Consider the following 15,685-nt stretch of genomic DNA (forward strand, 5'->3'; position numbering starts at 1 on the left):
AACCACCAGAACAAAAAGAACCTTTCCAAAGCCACCACAAGTAAAACATGTGGGGAGGAGGGGAGATACCACAATAGAAACAAACCTCAAACGTTGGTACACCACAACCTGGCTCGGGAAACCTCTAGAAAAAAGATGACGTCGGCACCGTTGCCTAGAAATCAACTGCCAGGGCAAGCTGGCAGCAGCCACTTGTTTTAGAAATCAACCACCGGGGGCTGAAGCCACCAGGTTGCAAAGAGGAGTCCCTCTGCACATGCTCAGAGGCTCCTCTGTCATTCCAACCACCACGTCGGCCAGCTGCACAAACCGAGCCCAGGTGCTGAAAAACAAGTTGGGGGGCAGGGCAGCCATTCTCCAGGTTGGGAGAATCCTGGAGATTTGGGGGGGGTGGAGCCTGGGGAGAGTGGGGTTTGGGGAGGGGAGGGACTTCCACAGGGTATAAAGCCATAGAGTCCGCCCTCCATTGCAGCCCTTTTCTCCAGGGGAACTGATCTCTGCAGTCTGGAGGTCAGTTGGAATTACAGGAGGTCTCCAGGCCCCACCTAGAGGCTGGCAATCCTAGTTGGGGGGCTAAATCCTTGCTCCTACCCTTGCCCACAGTCAATGGTTACTACCGCCATCCAATCTCAAAAGCAGCCCTGGCTATGATTAAGAGACAGAGACTGTGCAATCACCACTTTTCATCACTGCGTGACTGTTCTTGTCCCGCAGGAAAAGACCCAGCCCTGGGAGCGACAGACACAGCCGGGACTGCTGAATAAATAATAAGTAAATGAAATCACTGATGTGCCTGACTTTGCAAAGAGTTGCTACTTATTAAGTGCGGGGGGGGGGGGGGCTCACCAGAAAGGAAAATGCAGGAAGTGATTCCACCACCATCACCCATCCGTTCCTGCACTAATCTTTTAATGCATTCTCCATCCCGGCTCCCCTGGGAGGAAGCGAGAAAAGGCAGCCGTAAATGCCTTCTGGCAGGCAGGAAACAGAGCATGAGAAGATGCAAGAGCCTATCCCAGCGTTGAATTTTTCGCGGGGTAGAGAGCCAGGAGGGTTGCCTGCACATTTGCAGGGCAGGGCTGCAGTGCCTTCAACAGCCATGAAACAGGAGGAAGTTCAACAGGCAAAGCGGGCCCGGATCTGGGCCTCTATGCTCAGAAAGGCTGTGCCTGTTTAATGAATGAGTGGTTCGATGTGGTCCTAGACCAGAACGGGATGGTCCTGTTGAACCTCTGCCTGTCTCCCAGACAGATATTCCAGGCACCGTCATTCAAGGGCAAACTTGGAGAATGGCACACACTAGAGCTCCCGCCTGCCTGAAACCCACCGTCTCTTCTGAGGACCCCCAATGGGCCATTAAGGCACTCTGCGCATGTTCAGAAACATTCTTTTCTTTTTCAGGGCCTCACCCGCTTTTGAAGATGAGCCTTGGCATTGTCCCTACAACTAAATCCTGAAATGATTGTTTAAAAAACAAACAGACAAAAGCATATGTTGTCTCTGATTTCTGACCTTCGGAGATATGACAGGCAGAAGAATGAAAGCTCAGGCTGAAGAAAAGCCGTGTTCAAGAGAGGAGGTTTATTAAAGGAAAGAGGATTCACCGTTGCGGGCTATCTGACGGAGAGGGGAATCAGTGAAGGAGGGAAGAGGGGAAACAGCTGGCAACATCTGGGCGGGGTACGGTTCCAGCTGCCATCCTGAGTCGTGGGTGAAGGCCGGGGAGGCCGGAGCAGAGGTGCTCCCTTTTCTCTCTTTCTTCCCCACCGGAAGAGGTGGAAGGGGGCATTCCCTAAGGGACCAAGGGCCGGAAGACAGGCAGAGGTGAGGGGAAAGAGAAGACAGGCACCTGAGCAGAGAAAGAGAGAGAGAGAGATACAGAAGGAAATGACTCTTGATTGTACAAAGTCTGTGGCTTGACTCGCTTTTGTGAGCTATCCACTTGGCCCTGGTCAAGACAGAGCTTCGACCGCCACTATCTCCCACGTAGAAGAAGAAGAGTTGGTTTTTATATGCCAACTTCCTCTACCACTTAAGGGAGACTCAAACCAGCTTACAATCACCTTCCCTTCCCCTCCCCACAACAGACACCCTGTGAGGTAGGAGGGGATGAGAGAGCTCTCAACAGAACTGTGACTAGCTCAAGGTCACCCAGCTGGCTTCGTGTGGAGGAGTGGGGAAACCAACCAGATTAGCCTCCGCCACTCATGTGGAGGAGTGGGGAATCAAACCTGGTTCTCCAGATCAGAGTCCACCGCTCCAAACCACCACTCTTAACCACCACACCATGTACCCCAGCCTGTCACCCCCTTCCTTCCTCACTGCCCCCACAATCATAAACGCCCCTCCTCTCCCATCACATGCATTTCCTGGCTCCCCTGCATCCCTCTTTTCACCATGCTTCTCTGTCACCAGCCTCACATACACCCTTCCTTTATCCACCTACAGCAGCGTCTGCGAAAAGAGAGTCTATTCTTAACCGTATGGCCCTCGTGGCCATTTGAGGATCTATCCACCATTACACTAATCATAATATCAATGAATAGTTTCTCTCTGTTGGCTCTTACTGTCCAGAACGCGCTCTTCTTTCAACACTGAAATTTTGCTTTGTCTTCAAAGCCAGCATGGTGCAGTGGTTAAGAGTGGTGGTTGGAGAGGTGGAGTCTGATCTGGAGAACTGGGTTTGATTCCCCGCTCCTCCTCATGAGCGGCGGAGGCTAATCTGCTGAACTGGATTTGTTTCCCCACTCCTACACACGAAGCCAGCTGGGTGACCTTGGGCTAGTCACAGCTCTCTTAGAGCTCTCTGAGCCCCACCTACCTCACAGGGTGTCTGTTGTGGGGAGGGGAAGGGAAGGTGATTGTAAGCCGGTTTGAGTCTCCCTTAACTGGTAGAGAAAATCAGCATATAAAAACCAACTCTTCTTCTTCTTCTTCAAGGACCTCATGGGGCCATGAGCCCCTTTCCCCGCCACAACGACCCTGCAAGGTTGGTCCAGCTGTCCCAAAGCTGTCTGGTGAGCTTTGTGGGTCAAGTGGAAATTTGTACATGAGCCTCAGCAGTCGACATAGAACCACTCAGACCCTGCTCGGTCCTGTCCCTATCATATTTCACCGGTTTGACCCTTCGTCCCTCGACTGATCGAGCCCCCCGACCTTCCCTTTCAGACCTACCTTCCCGCTTGGCCCCGGTCCCAACACTCACATTCAGGTGGTGGACAGGCCATGCCCGTAGGGAGAGGGGAACGTGGGTCTCATTGGGGCAGTGAGGAGGGTGGCTTCTGCGTCCCGGGCGCGATGCCTTTGCTTCCATAATACTCCACCACCTGCTTGGGGACCTCGGCCAGAACGTACTTGGCCAGAGCGTTGGGGGGAGCCTGGAAGAGGGGGAAAAGATGCATCAGAAGGGGGGGGAGTAGAGGGGCAAACGGGCACCCAATGGAGGACCCAGAGGAGAACAGTTTTTCCCCAGGGGCCCATGGTGGTTCTCAGCAAATCTAGGCACAACCTAGGGGGTAGCCAAGAGGGAGCGTCTCTCACCTTCTTCTTTTTTTAAAAAAATTGTAATTTAAAATTTTCAAAAACTTACGAACAAACATACACACATACCTATCCAACCATACAATGTAAGCAGTCTTTCAGGGAGTTCATTTTACATTAGTACTCGTGTCAATCTAAAGATTCATTTAATCGAAGGTCTACTTATATCCAATATATCCATATTTTCACTACTTTCCAAGCTGGCTATAAAAACTATACTTAATATTTAATAATACAATTCTTGTTTTGCAATCTATGCTTCACTTTTGTTTTTCATCTGCTACAGGAGACTTAACTGTTACCTAAACACAATATTTCTGCTTCCTCGATATTATTATTCTTATATTTATTACCACATCTCCACCCTTCTTTGCTAAATTATTACTGTATTTCCACCCTTCTTTGCTGAATTCTAACTTCTACTTCATATATTCAAAATAGAGAGTCCACATTTCTTCTGAAATTCTTCCATCCTTCTACCGTTGACCAAATTGGATAATCTAACCATCACTACATATTCTGCCATTTTATCTTGCCATTTCTCAATTTTGTCTCTCACCTTCTTGAATTCCCGGACGGGCACGAACTGGACAATGTCGCGGACGGCCCGGCCTTCGTCTGACTCCAGCATCCCGCGGTCCCCGTTCAGCTCCCGCATGTCCGAGAAGTCGGCATTCCCGATGCCAACGATGATGATGGAGAGGGGCAGCCGGGAGGCCCGAACGACTGCATCGCACGCCTCGGGCATGTCGCTCACCACCCCGTCGGTGAGGATCAGCAACACGCGGTACTTCTGCGGGGCGGAAGAGTTGGCGGCGACAAGGAGGGGGATAAAAATCAGAGAAGAAGGGGAAGGGGAAGGGGAAGGAGAAGGAGAAGGAGAAGAAGAGGAGGAGGAGGAGGAGGAGAAGGAGAAGGAGAAGGAGAAGGAGAAGGAGAAGGAGAAGGAGGAGGAGAAGGAGAAGGAGAAGGAGAAGGAGAAGGAGAGGAGGAGTTGGTTTTTATATGCTGACTTTCTCTGCCACTTAAGGAAGATTCAAACCGGCTTACAATCGCCTTTCCTTCCCCTCCCCACAACAGACACCCTGTGAGGTAGGTGGGGCTGATAGAGCTGTGACTAGCCCAAGGTCACCCAGCTGGCTTCAGGTAGAGGAGTGGGGAAACAAATCCAGTCCACCAGATTAGCCTCCGCCGATCACGTGGAGGAGTGGGGAATCAAACCCGGTTCTCCAGATCAGAGTCCACCGCTCCAAACCACCGCTCTTAACCACTACACCACACTACACCTGAGATGTTCTCTGCCTCCGGTCTGTCCCCTGCCTCTCATGACTTCGGGGTCCAGAGCAAGTCCCCCCCCCCAAAATTCCTCCCAAGATCCCACAAGTTTGTCCCATCGTACCGTGGGCAACCCGGTTTTCTCTTCCTCGGCTGCCAGAGCGGCCACCTTATTGATGATGGGGGCGACGTTGGTTGGGCCGTACAGCTGAATCTGGGGCAGGCAGCGCTTGTAGGCCTCGATCACGCCTGTGATCCCTGTGGGGAGAAGGTGGGAAAAGTCCCTGGTCTGAACCCTAGTGAAGGCAGGATAATTGTTCCTGTGACTTTGAGAGCTTCATAACAGGTGGAATTTAGCCTGACATTCCCCACCCATCCTTCATGAAGTTACCATAATGAGAATGTTGAATTACAACCGTTATATAACACAAGATCCCTGCCAATTAAAAAACAGTCAACTTAAAACTCTATTGTTCTCTGACGGCCAAGGCGAACGGCAGATAGGAAAATGCATTAGCTGGGACTCTTATTGATCGATTGAAACATTTATATCCCACCTTTCCTTGTGGTTCAAGGCAGGATATTACTGTCTTATCTCTTTATCGTGCACATTTTTATCTTGTCCGTTTCTCCAGCGGAGAAACTCAGAGCTCCGGAAGTGATTCTGTCTTCCCCATTTTATCCTCAAAACAGTCCTGTAAGGTCGTTTAGATCTGAGACTGACTGACTTGCTCAGGTAGTTTCATGGTTAAGTGGCGATGTGAGCCTGGGTCTCTGAAACCTTAGTCCGACACTCTGACCACAACTTCATGCTGGCTGTTGGCTTCTATTCCCAGTTCAATAAGATGATTTGTGTGAACCGGTCATAGGAAAAACTGATCTCAGGATCTGTTACGTTCCTGACAATCTCTCTTAATCTATATTTCCCATATGCACAAGGTCTGGGTAATGCAAGATTTTACTCACAAACGTCTTTGGACCTCGGTGTCTCCCCATCCTTATTGCAACCCCCCTCCCCCTAAATTTTCTCCCCTTGTTTCATTTAAGAGAGTGTCTATGTTGGTCTGCAGTAAAAGAACTATATTTGAGTCCAGTAGAACCTTAGAGACCGATTTTTGGGGTATGCGCTTTTGAGAGTCAAAGCTCTGACGAAAAGAAACTTTGTCCGTCTATAACACTGGTTCCCAACCAGGGGTCCATGGACCCCCAGGGGTCCACGAGAACTAAATTAAGGTCCGCAAAACAAAGTTCTAAACCCATAATAAATTAATATTTTCAATTAAAAGTTCTCTATTATAAAAATATATATATTCAAATATTATTCTAAGTTTAATGTTTAACTAACAGTTATGATTAAAGTTTATTTTCAAATTCTCTGAATTTTTATTTTGAACCTTGGGGTCCCTGCTCCGAACAAAAAAGTCCTAGTGGTCCCTGGCCAAAAAAAGGTTGGGAACCACTGGTCTATAAGATACTACTGGAATCGAATCTAGCTGTCCCCTTGTTTAGAATCTAAAGAGGAAAAAAACCCAGTCTCTGGGGAGAAAGGATTGCTCCGCTACCCAGAAATCTTTTCTATACAGGTCAGAGATTCCTACTTTCACATTCTGGATTCTCCGGTTCAAAGTTGATAGCGAAATCGTGAGACACCTATAGAAGAACCAAAGAATCTTGAATTAGAGGAAATGATGGAGCAGAGAGATTAGTCCCCAATCCTGATTAATCTGGTCTCAGAAACCCACAGGGCTTACCTCGAAGTCTGGAGGAGCCCGTGCGCCAAAACCGAAGGCCGGGAAGCGCTTGTCGCTGAAAGAGAGAAACGAGGTCATGACGAAATCAGCTCGTGTTACCGGCGGTCTGTGTGGGTGTGGGTGTGGAGCCCTTCCATGGGTCCCATGCGGAAACGGCTCCAGCAGCTACCTGTCATAGTCCTGGCAGATCTCGCCCACCGAAGACAAGGTCTTCAAGTACTCGTTGGGTTCCTTGGGGTTGATGAAGTGAAGGGAGTGTTCGCTGCGTGGATCCCCGTTGGATGCCGTAAAGTCGATGGCCACCTGGGCAAGCAAGAGCGCAAAAGGATAAACCAGGCATCCTCAGCGTGGTGCCCATGGCTCTGCCACCACCTTTCCTGGCACCCTCCAAGTGTTTTTAGAAAGTAGGAAGGGCCAGGTGAGGCTTCTGCCCAGCAAGGCTTCTGATTGGCCTCTGGAGATTTGATGGCCCGTGCAGATTTTTTAAAACTTTGCTCCGGCAAGAGCTGGCCACCAGAGCAAAAGGATCTTCACTATGTGGCTGAAGGTATGCTGAGGCAGCCATTTTGTGGCTGACTCCTCCCCCCAAGGCAGCCATTTTGCAGCTGGGCCCACCGTACTGAGTCAGAATTGCAAAGGTGGCCACAGGCTCAAAAAGGTTTGGGACCCCTGGAATAAATGGGACTGGCTTAAGAACATAAGAGAAGCCCTGCTGGATCAGACCCAGGCCCATCAAGTCCAACAGTCTGTTCACACAGTGGCCAACCAGGTGCCTCCAGGAAGCCCACAAGCAAGACGACGGCAGCAGCAGCATCTTGCCTGTGTTTCACAGCACCTAAGATAATAGGCATGCTCCTCTGATCCTGGAGAGAACAAGTATGCATCATGACCAGTATCCATAAGAAAGGCCCTGCTGGATCAGACCAAGGTCCATCAGATCCAGCAGTCTGTTCACACAGTGGCCAACCGGGTGCCTCTAGGAAGCCACAAACAAGACGACTGCAGCAGCACCATCCTGCCTGTGTTCCACCGCACCCAAAATAATAGGCATGCTCCTCATACTAGAGAGAATAGGTATGCAGCATGACTAGTATCCATTCTAACTAATAGCCATGAATACCCCTCTTCTCCATGAACATGTCCACTCCCTTCTTAAAGCCCTCCAAGCTGGAAGCCATCACCACATCCTGGGGCAGGGAGTTCCACAATTTAACTATGCTTGTTCCATTCTTCCCCTCCCAGCACATATATCCCCTGAACATCCCCTTTTTATTGGAGGATGGGTTTTGTCTTAGTCCCCCCCAAACTTTATTACCGTGAAGGAGATCTGCAGGCCACCCATAATATAATCCAGGAAAGTGTGGACTTTCTCCATCTGCGCAGGAAAAAATGGAAATCCGCTTTCAGTTCCTTTTCTTCCTTTCTTTAAAAGAATGCATCACCTGCACACCACGGCCAGCCCCATATGTCAGAGAATTTGACAGTTATATATTTCAAGAGTCTGGGCAACTTTTAAATGGGTTCAAAATATTGTTGAATGCTTTCACGGTCAGAGTTCATTGGTTCTCGTAGGTTATCCGGGCTGTGTAACCGTGGTCTTGGTATTTTCTTTCCTGACGTTTCACCAGCAACGGTGGCCGGCAACAGCTGCTGGCGAAACATCAGGAAAGAAAATACCAAGACCATGGTTACACAGCCCGGATAACCTATGAGAACCAAATTTAAATGGGTTCTTCCGACAGAGATCAGGCAAGCCTGGGCCAACCAGGTCAGGGCAGAGGTCATTTTACACCAGAACAAAGGTGTAAGGAGAAGACGTAACGGGCACCTGCGTGCGTGCCATGGTCCCAATCCCAATCTCTGGGCCCCCCCCCCTCCGCCACTGTCATGTGAGGTCCCAATGGTGGGTCTCCAGCCTCTTGTCCAGGTTGGCCCCAAGACGGCTCCGACCCCTCTGCAGCGGCCCAGCCTCTCCTCCGCCGCAGCTCACCTTGCACTGAGTGAGGACGATGTGCCCTGAGTTTTTGTAATTCTTCTTCTTCTCGAGATACTTGTGGTTGATGCAGGCCCATTTGACCTGCCGAGAAAAAACGGAGCTCTGGTCACTGAGAAGGCCCAGAAGAAAAGTGGTTGGCAGCCCTTACGTAGAGATATTGGGTGATACTGTAGAGATATTGGGGGCTGATCAGCAAGAACGATCACTGCATTCGAAACATACCATTTCCCCCCCCCCCACATCACTTTCTGAAAAATTAATAGGAGTTGCAGAATGGATTGCTAAACGTTTGGATTTCGCTTTGATGGCCAGGTTAACGCAATTGGTGAACCAAAAGCCAGTAGAAGAATTTGAACTGAAATTGCAACCCTTGTATGACGACTACACAAACAAGTAAATTTTTTCCTATAATTGTAGATGAAACGGGAAGTAACCATATTTAATGAAGTATTGAATGTAAGGCTCACCCGGTTTACAATCATTATGTATACAGTAAATAAATACTTTTTAGACTAGTAGATGAAAACTGTAGCAAGATTATTTTCAATGTACCAGAGTAAGGAATGTTTACTCAAAAGGAAGCCATCACTATAAGTTTTCAAGAACATGAAAGACCATTAATGAGTATGATATAACTTAGATTTTAGCTCAAGATCTGTTTTTAGTTAAACATAACATACTTTAATCTTGTTTCTTTTGCTCTCTCTTTATATTCGTTATTGTTTTTTATCTCTGGAATGGCTCGGAAATGCAAATTTTGTGACATTTGACCACTTTCCCCTTATCCTCTCTTCTTTTCTGTACCCTAAATTTTTTATAAATTCAAAAAAAAAAAAAAAGGATTTGCAGTTGTGAGGGAGAGCCTCTGGCCTTTTGCGCAAGGCTGTTTCCCTCCCCATCACCTCTGCCGACTTCAGGTCTTTGGATTATGCAAGCCGTTTCCGACCGTCAGAGGTCGCCTCGCTCTCCCCGCTCATTTTTGCACGTTTTGCCCACATTTTTAGGGACCAGTTTTATTAAGAACATAAGAACCTAAGAAAGGCCCTGCTGGATCAGACCCAGGCCCGTCAAGTCCAGCCGTCTGATCACACAGTGGCCAACCAGGTGCCTCTAGGAAGCCACAAACAAGACGAGTGCAGCAGCACCATCCTGCCTGTGTTCCCCAGCACCTAAGATAATAGGCCTGCTCCTCTGATCCTGGAGAGAATAGGTATGCATCATGACCAGTAGCCATTTTGACTAGCAGCCAAGGATAGCCCTCTCCTCCATGAATATGTCCACTCCCCTCTTACAGCCCTCCAAGCTGGCAGCCATCACCACATCCTGGGGCAGGGAGTTCCACCATTTAACTATGCGTTGTGTGAAAAAATATTTCCTTTTATCTATTTTGAATCTCTCGCTCTCCAGCTTTAGCAGATGACCCCGTGTTCTGGTATTATGGGAGAGAGAGAAAAACTTCTCCCTGTCCACTCTCTGCAAACCAGGCAAAACACGTGGAAACGCAGAGGGAGAGCGAGGGTGACCTCAGATGGTTGAAAACGGCATGCCTAGTCCAAGTGTTGTGCCTAGAAAAACGCTATCTAAATAGATCTGATAAAGAGATAGCGCACTGGAGATCAGGAATTCTTTTTACAGCTTACTATTTAATAGTACAAAATTAAACAGTACAAAGCTGGGATCAAGACTCCACCAGCCCAAGGTTCGAGAGAGAAAAAGCCCTCTCTCTCTCTCTCTACCCAAGAACGAAAAGAGAAAATCACACTGCCCGTTCTGTGGGCATTAGCTTTATACAGTGCATTTCCATTCGATACATTAGTACAGTTCTCATGGCGTGATCCTAGCGAACACTGGACAAGTGATTCTGGATTGAACCAGGAGCGAATGTCTCCCTACTTTGCAACATTACGGCTGTTAGTGTGTGTATGTGCTTATGCTGACGTGTTGGATAACAAGCAGGCAGAGAAACGGAGGAAAGGAGGGGTTTCTGAAGATGCTTGCACCCTGTTTATATATACAGGGGCATCCTCAGAGTGCCATAGGTAAAATACCTTTCAGGCTGGCACTTCACAAGCAAAGACCTGAAGTTGTCGGAGGGGTGATGGCGAGGGAAACAGCCATGCATAAAAGGCCTCTCTCTCTCTATCCCACCCTGGATAAAGCTCAGAATGACCTATGTGGTTCCCCTCCATTTTACCCAATTCTTGTTTACCCAGAAGTCAGGGGCGCATAGCACTGATTGGCCAGCGCCACGTAACGTCATCCTGCTGCAATGCCCACAGCTTTTTTTTCTTTCTGGGAACAATGCCCTGGCCCTGCTCCCTCTTCCCACCTCATTACCTCTACTCCCGAGGAAACCTGGAGCATCTCCTGGAAGGTGGTGCTGAATTCACCGATGTAGTCATGCTTCCCGCTGGAGTCGTGATCATAAATAACACACTGGAAAGGGGAAAGGGAGAATGAGACATTGGGGGGAGAAATGCCCCCGGCTGGAGACAGGTCCCTGGCTCGGCCCACTCCTACAGCCCTCCAAAATCAGCCATGGGTGCAACCCAAGCAGACTGTGCTTGGTTGAAATCAATGGACGTACATCTTTTACATCTGGACCTTCCTTCTTCTCTCATATATTCCTGCCTGGGAATTAAGATCACAGGGATAGGCCCTCCTGAGTGCCCCATCAATCAGTGAAGCTCGTTTGGTGGGTACATAATAACAATTAAATGTGGGCTCCCCTCCTTCCTTCTTCCTCCTTTAGGATCTTGGCCAATAAAGGTACTGTTTACTGGGTACATGAGACCGGGCCTTTTCAGTGGCAGCCCCACAATTGTGGAACAGCTTCCCCAGGGAGGTGTGCCTGGCCCCCTCACTTTCTTTCCATCTTTAGGATGCATCTGAAGATGGCATTTGATTTTATTTTTGACTGCATTTGATTAAAGCAGTCCTCAGCTGTAATCTTAAATGTATTTTCATATACTCTTATGTATTTTATTTATATCGTAAGCTGCCTGGAGCTCTGTAAGGAAGAAAGGCAGCTCATAAATGTTTTAAATAAATAAAGAAATAAATAAATAATACTGATGCAGCTTGATCTTGTTTGGGTGGGGTTTTTTTTACACACCGAGCCACGGCCCCTCCCCAGAGCTCACCCTGATAGTCTTCTCTGGGTCGCAGCTGCACAAAGACTGCAGAGAGACGCGGAAGGGCTCCCACCGTGGGCTCAGGTTGTTCTTCACTACCTGGCAAGAGAAAAAGACACACAAAACGTCAGCCACAGGACTGATCCAGAAGGCAAGGTGGTAAGGTTCACCGGTTCCCCCTGGCCACCGGCGGGGGATGGGGGTAGGGTTGCCAGATCTAGGTTGGGAAACTCCTGGAGAGTTGGGGAAGGAGCCTGGGGAGGACAGGGACCTCAGAGGGGTACAATGCTGTAGAGTCCACCCTCCAACGCACCCATTTTCTCCAGGGAAACTGAACAAAAGAAAAAGCCCTGCTGGATCAGACCCAGGCCCATCAAGTCCAGCAGTCTGTTCACACAGTGGCCAACCAGCTGCCTCTAGGAAGCCCACAAATAAGACGACGGCAGCAGCATTTTCCTGCCTGTGTTCCACAGCACCTAATAGCACCTAATTTAATAGGCCTACCGGTAGTGTGGAGATGAGCTGTAATTCTGGGGAATCTCCAGGTGCTCCACCACCCACCATTCAAACTCCTGACCTTCGAGATCCCTACACCTACTTGACGTTTTAATTGCTTTTAAAAATATTTCGACCCCCTTCCACCCCTTGCAAAGCCCAGGGAAGTGAACAACACCTGCCCAAACGCAGCTAACCGAAAGAGGAAGGGCCTCGGGTGGAAATTTTGCTGGATGCCAGCTCCTTCCTCTCCCCAACAGATCGGATAAAAAATAGAAATTCCAGACCTGGACTCCTTTGTCGGTTTGCAATGCCTGTATTTATTTAAGCGTGGGCACTTAATTAACGAGCTTTTTTTTTCACTTTTACAAACTGCTTTGAGCAGACCTCCAGAGAAGCAAATCGGGGGTGAAGAGTCAGCCCAAGAATTCTAACCCCACCCCACCCCATTTCTTTGCCTGGTCTTCTCACCCCCTTTGCTTCAGCATCTCCCTCAAACTCTCTCCCTGCTCAGAGAACTCCTGCTTTGTCCAGTCCCTCAAAGCTATTGGGCAGCGCAAAACGTTGTTCTCACCTCCGTTTTCCATACTAGCTGCTCCATGTTATTGCTGTTCACCTTGTAGATCTCCAGGAACGGGTCAGACTTGCTGAAGAAATCCTACGCGGGAGGAGGAAATGGTTCAAGCAGAAGCGAGAGCGCTGCAGTACAACATATATAGCCTGTTCCCTAATATGGGGATTGCTATGGAAGGGAGAAATGGGATCTTTCCTTTAGACAAGGGATCCCTGGAAAACACCCTGGTAACCAGCTAACACCACTCAAGACCACCTGAGAATATCTAGACCAGAGATCCCCAGCATGGTACCTAGGGGCACTATGGCGCCCAACACCTTTCCTGGAGCCCGCCAAATATTTTTCAAAAGTGGGTGGGGCCAGGTGGGCTCCTGCCCAGTAGATCTTCTGCCAGCGTGGTGTAGTGGTTAAGAGCGGAGGTTTGGAGAGGAGGAGTCTGATCTGGAGAACCGGGTTTGATTGCCCGCTCCTCCACTTGACACTCGGTGGTGTCTGGGGGTGCCACCGTTCCTGTCTGTGCCCACCTTGTCATCCAGTTCCTGGCCATGAAATTCCAACTGCACAAACTCGTTGGTTCGGGAGACTTCCTCCGCTTCGATCTGGTGAGAGAAAACAGCCCAGGCGGATGGATAAATACGCCCCCAGGTTCATACCATACATCTGAGACGAAGAAGAAGGAAATCTTCCCACCCCACAAACACTTAATGAAGAGGATCGACATGCTCAATGCCAGGGGGCAGCATTATCAGGGGGAGGAAAAGCTGCCACGTGGCCCAACTGGGGGACGCCCCGTTTCAAATCCCCGCTTGGCCCGAAGCGGAAAGCTGCTTCTCACAGGCTAGCCTGCTTCGCAGGACCGCTGTGCAGCTAAAACGCTGCTCTAAAAAAGGGCAGGGTTTTCAACAATACTTCTAAAAGCACTGTTAGTTAAATGTTTCTATTGTAATAATATTATTAATATTAGGAGAATGACGTTAATAGCATTTTAAACCTATCACTCCCTGAAGGTTCAAGGGACAGAAATCACAACAAACCTGAAAGGTTTGCCAGCTCCAGGTTGGGAAATACCTGGAGATTTGGGGAGTGGAGCCTGAGGAGGGCGTGGTTTCGGGAGGGGAGGGACTTCAATGCCATACAGTCCAATTGCCAAAGTGGCCATTTTCTCCAGGGGAACTGGGTTCTATCGGCTGGAGATCAGTTGTAATAGCGGGAGATCTCCAGCTACTACCTGGAGGTTGGCAACCCTATGCGTCGGTGTTATAAAAACATAAGCCAGGTGTGACGCCCTGCCCCCGTAACCCCAGTCATCTGTGCCAGGGGATCCTGGTTAGTCAGTTGCACTCTGCACATGCTTAGACACAATCTTGTGGTTTGCAAATGCCAAGGCCCAGACACTAAAATCAAAGGTGCCAGGAAGCCAGGTTGCTCCTTTGTTCTAAGAACATCCCTTTTCACATACCCCTATGCCACCCCCAGCTCTTTCTTCCTCCTGCCCCTGGGCTCCTAGGGCCAGCTTCTTTCCCCTCTTTCCACAGGCCCGCCCCTTGGTTTTCTCCTTGGCCCGCCGGGCCCCTTAAGAGGCACCACCATTCTCCACTCTGCACCTCCCAACCCAACAGGATTCCGGTACCGTGATGGTTGAGTTCTCCGCAGGATCTCCATTCGCCAGAGCCAGTTGTTTGGTGACTTTGGTCTGGGAGACGATCTGGGGAGTTGGTGGTGGTTGAGCCGCAGGGATAAAGAAAAAGAGGGAATTAATCATAGGCCAGGGGAAGAGAAGGGAAGGGAAGGAGGGAAGGAGAGAGGGAAGGAGAGAAGGAAGAAGGACAGAAGAAGGACGGAAGGAAGGGAGGAAGGGAAGGGAAGGAAAGAGGGAGGGAGGGAGGGAGAGAGGGAAGGAAGCAAGGAAGGAAGGAATTATTTCTGCCCCCCTCCAGAAAATGTGATGGACGGACAGACTGGCCTGTGGGGCTGAGCCAGTGAGGCGGTCCCCCTCCTGCCCACGATACTACTGTCATCCAGCACTGCTCCTGAATGTGGCTTCCCCCCCCCCCAAGTAAGCAGAGAGCACCCACATCTATCAGAGCGGGGGGCAGAACCGGCCTTACCTGCCCCAAAGAGCATTCGACTGCCCCTAGCAGGGGCCCCACCTCCGACCCTCTGTCCTCGGCGCCGTCCCCACCGGCATCGAACACTTCGAACCGCAAGACCTGCATCTCTTCAAAAAAATAGTCCAGCGCGAAGACATGATCGAAGACGGGGTTCTGGGAGCCACGGAGAACCTCGGAGCGCCCCACCTGGGGAGAGACAGACATGGGCCCGGCGGTCAGGAGGCCGAGAGGCGGGTGCGGATCCCTCCCGGCCAGGAGGGGGGATTGGAGCTGGTACCTCGTTCCATTGCCCGTCGCTGAACAGCTGGAGCATCACGCAGGGGTCGGGCTTGACGGCCTCACGCATCAGGAGGCTCCAGCAGGAGACGCGGAGCTCCACCCGGGAAGCGCCCAGGGCCACCGGCTGGGAGTCGACCCCTTCTGACATGGTGTCCGTCGCCTGAGGAAAGTCAAAGTCGGAAATCACGGGAAGAAAAAGCCCCATCTACAGGCAGGCGTTCTGCATTAGGATGCTTGTAGATTTCTGAGGGCGCTTGGTGCCAACGTGGTGCCACGGCATCTGCTAACAACCTTTCTGGTGCCTGCCAAGTATTTTTAGAAAGTGGGTGGGGTCAGGTGAGCTCCTGAGAGCCAGCGTGGTGTAGTGGTTAAGAGCGGTGGTTTGGAGCGGTGGACTCTGATCTGGGGAACCGGGTTTGATTCCCCACTCCTCCACAAGAGCGGCGGACTCTAATCTGGTGAACCAGGTTGGTTTCCCCACTCCTCCACATGAAGCCAGCTGGGTGACCTTGGGCTAGTCACACGCTCTC

The 15,685-nt window shown here is 50.0% G+C and overlaps 1 protein-coding gene across 1 annotated transcript; it reads right to left on the minus strand.

Moving 5' to 3' along the window:
- Positions 1-1,814: 1,814 nt before the first annotated feature.
- Positions 1,815-15,303, minus strand: CPNE6 (copine 6). The gene is made up of 15 exons (XM_056863288.1): positions 15,154-15,303; positions 14,874-15,062; positions 13,290-13,364; positions 12,766-12,849; positions 11,706-11,795; positions 10,900-10,998; positions 8,557-8,643; positions 7,882-7,941; positions 6,736-6,869; positions 6,567-6,621; positions 6,414-6,465; positions 4,940-5,073; positions 4,100-4,333; positions 3,206-3,377; positions 1,815-1,849 (listed from the first exon to the last, which is right to left on the minus strand). The coding sequence occupies exons 1-14, from the start codon at positions 15,301-15,303 to the stop codon at positions 3,255-3,257; spliced, it is 1,566 nt and encodes a 521-aa protein (XP_056719266.1). The 3' UTR covers positions 1,815-1,849; positions 3,206-3,254.
- Between the last annotated feature and the right edge of the window lie 382 nt (positions 15,304-15,685).

Source organism: Euleptes europaea, chromosome 18 (genome assembly GCF_029931775.1).
Source record: "Euleptes europaea isolate rEulEur1 chromosome 18, rEulEur1.hap1, whole genome shotgun sequence".
NCBI lineage: Eukaryota > Metazoa > Chordata > Lepidosauria > Squamata > Sphaerodactylidae > Euleptes > Euleptes europaea.